At 37.9% G+C, this 4,436-nt stretch overlaps 1 protein-coding gene across 1 annotated transcript; it reads right to left on the reverse strand.

Annotated features, from left to right (window-relative positions):
• Positions 1–209: 209 nt before the first annotated feature.
• Positions 210–4,068, reverse strand: LOC149251590 (uncharacterized). Its single transcript, XM_089456545.1, has 3 exons — positions 3,880–4,068; positions 1,297–2,897; positions 210–1,094 (listed from the first exon to the last, which is right to left on the reverse strand). The coding sequence occupies exons 2-3, from the start codon at positions 1,623–1,625 to the stop codon at positions 986–988; spliced, it is 438 nt and encodes a 145-aa protein (XP_089312671.1). The 5' UTR covers positions 1,626–2,897; positions 3,880–4,068; the 3' UTR covers positions 210–985.
• Positions 4,069–4,436: the final 368 nt, after the last annotated feature.

The raw sequence follows: 4,436 nt of genomic DNA on the forward strand, positions 1-4,436 counted from the left end.
TTACTTCACATCTATCTATTTATAGAGAAAAAAATTATGGTTAAAATTTTTATTTGTTCTCCTATATACTTTATTATTAAAAGTATAACTTAATAAAAAAAATAATATATTATATTTTAGATTCTAAACAAATTTAGACCTCTCCTGTTTCTAATTGAACGTCTAGGCACTTTCTTTAGGGGTTTTTCGCGAGAACTCACCGGAAACATGTTGCGAATGCAATGCAAAGAACGGGCCCATATCGCTATCGCCACAGTTGGTTTAAAATTACCATCTTTTCAATTAATAAAGGAATTATTTGCTTACAAAGAATAAAAAAAATTAAATCTTACACAGAATATAAAGAATAGTAGTCACGACGTGGTCATATGAATCACCATAGACTGTCTAACCCATCAGATTCGGATTGTATAAGTATCATATGGAAAAATGGTTATCCTGTGCTGCACTTCTTCCTATGAGTTCGTAAACCCCAACTTTCAAATCGTGTCGTCACATCCAGTCTGGTTGCTTCTTTGGGCCGTAGATATTCTTTCGAATGGACGGACTCCATCGACCTCACCGAACAATAACGCTCAATGAGATGAGCGAGTCTGTTTGATCAAAACGGAATTTCTGGTAAACGTCATCTGCATGCAATTGGTTTCTCACTTTCGATCTCCTGCAATGCATAAAGAACAGAATCCAATTCAACGATTCTTGCACCGTCTGATCGGTCATATTGGCTTTGCAGAAATCTGAACCACTAGGACTCACTAGAATGGAAAGAAGAACCCGGAGAAACATTCAACCGAATATCTTTTAAGATTGTCTTCCACAGACTAATCTCTCCTTCTGGGTTGGGGAATTGCAGAAAATGCCTGAGATCCACCCAACAGAACAAACCGGCGTTGCTATCCAGGCAATTGATGCCAGCCACACGTAGTCCGGAGAAGAACATTTCGTGTCTTTTCCGTAATCTCTTACTATTCTCTGTTAAATATTTTCATACAAATTCCATGTCAGATAGCATTGAGGCAATCAGGTGTTGTTGTGTCTGTGAAGAAACCAACGAAAAACTGGACATTCTGCGACCAGCGGTAACCACAGTATCACTGGATTAACAGAAAAGAAATTCAAGCTTAGATGGCAAGATGTCAGAAGATGTTCAAGATGCGCAAGTAGCCAGCTTTCCGGCAAAACGAATGACAATTGCAAGTAATTTCAAACATGGTAATTAGATGGACCCTAAATTGTTTTCCAGCGCAAATGTGTATGAAAAATGATAGAATATGAATAGATATGTATGATATCTACCTCGTTTTCTGCCAAGCCCATTTGAATAATTCCAGACGGGTTGTTTGCTGGAAGGTAAGGATTAGCGTCATACTCCTTCCAGCCGTCAATGTAAGGAGAGTCTTCCCAAGGACGAAACGCGGGCTGCTCTTCCAGGCAACGAAGGAGTAGCTTGTGGCTGCTTTTGTGGTGTTAGGCCGTCCATCGATTTCTTTACCCTGAAATCCCAATTCACAATTTTCGGTTGTTGTATGAAAATTATATCCCAATGAGCAGCTCTGGATGATTTTGTTGTTCTTGAATGGATAAACACACCCAGGGGCGGCAGGTTTTACACGACATGTCGACATTCTGTGTGGGTGATCCGGGACATGTATAAGGTGATATTAGTACTGCCAGGCTGCTATAAAATTATGAATATATCTGTCAGAAAGGCAAAGTCTTTTGAACTGTCCCTTCACTAATCATTTTTTACTACAAGCAAGACTGGATGAATATTTTTCTTACTGCAGGTTTGACAAAGATCTAAAATGGCGGACAGGAGACGAGCTCATACCTGTACACTGCAGCAGAGATAAGGGTTTCCAGATAACCGTAACTTCCTTTCAACCAGGCCATCAGCAGGCCAGGGCTCGAAATATACAAGTGGGGGGCCTTTTGATAACAGATCCTTCAAACCCATTAGGAAGCACTATGGAGGCTACCACTGTAGGAAAGTTGTTTTGGTTTTGTGTCTGAGAAGAAGTCTCATCTTGTCTGCGACGAGATCTATTCGGAATCATGCTTTTGATCGCTGGAATTCCCAAACATTGCATAGATTTTGGCCACCGAAAATATTTCCCAAAGAGAGCGTGTTCACATTGTTCAGTCTGTCGAAAACCGAGGATTGCCCGGCTTCCGAAACGAAGTAATTTACACTTCCAGTGATACGGTGGTTATGGCTGCTCGTAGAATGTCCATTTTTTTAGTTGGTTTCTTCACAGACACAATTCCTGATTGCTTCAATGCTATCTGACACGGAATTTGTAAGAAAATATTTAGCAAAGAATAGTAAGAGGCTACGAAAGAGACACCAAATGTTTGTCTCTGGACTGCGTGTGGCTGGCATCAACTGCCTGAATAACAACTCGGGTTTGTTCTGCTGGGTGATCTCAGACATCTTCTGCAATCCCATAACCAAGAAGGAGAGATTAGACTGTGGAAGATAATCTTAAAAGAGATTGGGTTGAAGGTTTCTCTCGGTTCTTCTTGCCATTGTAGTGAGCACGGGTGGTTTAGGTTCTGCTTTGCCAATATGACTAGTCAGACTGTGCAAGAATCGTTGAATCGGATTCAGTTCTTTATGAATTGCCGAAGGTCGAATGATCGATATAATGAAGAGGAGACATATCAGAAGAACCAATTGTGTGCAGGTGACTTTAACCAGAAATTTCGTTTAGATCGAAGATATTCGCTCATTGAGGCTGATGATTGGGTGAGGTGGATGGACGCGGTCCATTGCAACGGATATCTCCGGCTCGATGAGGCAACCAGACTGAATGTCACACAAGTCGGCTTGAATGTCAACCATCTTGGCGGTGGCTACCTGTGTGAAGAGCCTGCACTGAAGGAACAGCCCAGGCCTTCAATTGACAACGACAAAGTAACATTATTAAAAGCAATACATAGAAAATAAAGTTGGACATCTGGACCTAGTAAAGGCAAACTTGACAGGTCTATTATTAAAAAGTTGTACTTTTAAGACATGTCTATTATTAAAAAGTTGCACTTTATAAAATCATGACATTTTTCTAAAATAAGGAAAAGAGAGTGATGGCGAGAAGAACGTTTCATATTGCTCTGAAAGTATGATTTTTTTTACTTTTCATAAATAACCATTTATTTGAAAGATGTATTTGACTAATTTAAAGTGCCTGGCAATATTTTTATGAATTGTTTTTTTTGGTTAAAAATAATGTTCATCAATTTATTTTTCTTTGATTTTTTTTTCTTAAAAGAATGTTCTTTCTATTTGTGTCAATACTTCGGTAATTCTTTATTTTTACACTTAAAATTTATTATAAATTTTTAACCAAAATCCAAGAATTTTAATATTTTAAGTGAGAATATCAAATTGCCTCATTATTTCATCTAAATGTAAGTGGACTTAACATCCATAGTTTTTAACAATTTTTTAATTATTTCAAAAAAAAATTAAAATTCTTATTAACACTAAAATTTAAATCCATTGTAATAAAATTCATCACATCACTCGTGATCTGGCCCGAGAGAATAATACATGTTTTCTCACCATAAAAAAGTAAGTCCAATGAACATAAATTTGTAAAACCATTCACTTATTTGATACGATTTTCCATTTACCTATTTAATAGGATTTTCTTATAATATAAAATAAATAAATATATCAAAACTACTTGTGTTGTCTGGCTGGATAGAATAACACATGTATTCCAACCATATAAAAATCCAGCCAACATAAATTTGTAAAACCATTCACCTATTTAATATGATTTTCCTATAGTTTATGATAAGCAAATATATCGTGAAAAAAAACCAGCGCAACCTTTCTGAGATGGAATAAAAAGAAAGGCAAAGGCAGCTTACCCCTGCAGGCAATGGCTTAGGCGCTTTCTGTTGCCGTTGGGGTGTTTGGCCGTCCACCAATATCATTAGCTTCAAATCCCAATCCGCAATCTTCGCTGTCTCTATGTAAAGTATATCCCACATAGCAGGTCTGGGTGATTCCTTTGTTTTTGAATGAAGTATACACAACAGGCGGCCATTGTAGCTTTTTACAAGCGCCGTGTTTGTGTGGATGGAAGGGGAGCCATTGCATTTATAATGTCATGAATGTCGTGCAGAGAACGTAATGTGAAGATGGAGAAAGCGCACGATTAAACGTAGAATGGCAATTCGACATATGCACGCAATTGAAAGTCAAATCAGCGGAGGCCGTTAAAGAACGTATGGACGTGCACACGGCCCACTTGCGCTATCACATTTTAAAAGTATGCTCCACGATTTTTCAAGGTCAGAATAGATAGAATTTTACTCCAACTTCATTCTGTATAACCGATAGATTAGAGAGAACATTCTGGGAACTTTGAAACATACAGTTTAAAACCTACTAAACTATGAACTTGGACCATTATAACTCACGG

The sequence above is a fragment of the Pinus tabuliformis genome, chromosome 7, assembly GCF_031772625.1.
Source record: "Pinus tabuliformis cultivar Carrire ecotype Pingquan chromosome 7, CPIR1, whole genome shotgun sequence".
Lineage (NCBI taxonomy): Eukaryota > Viridiplantae > Streptophyta > Pinopsida > Pinales > Pinaceae > Pinus > Pinus tabuliformis.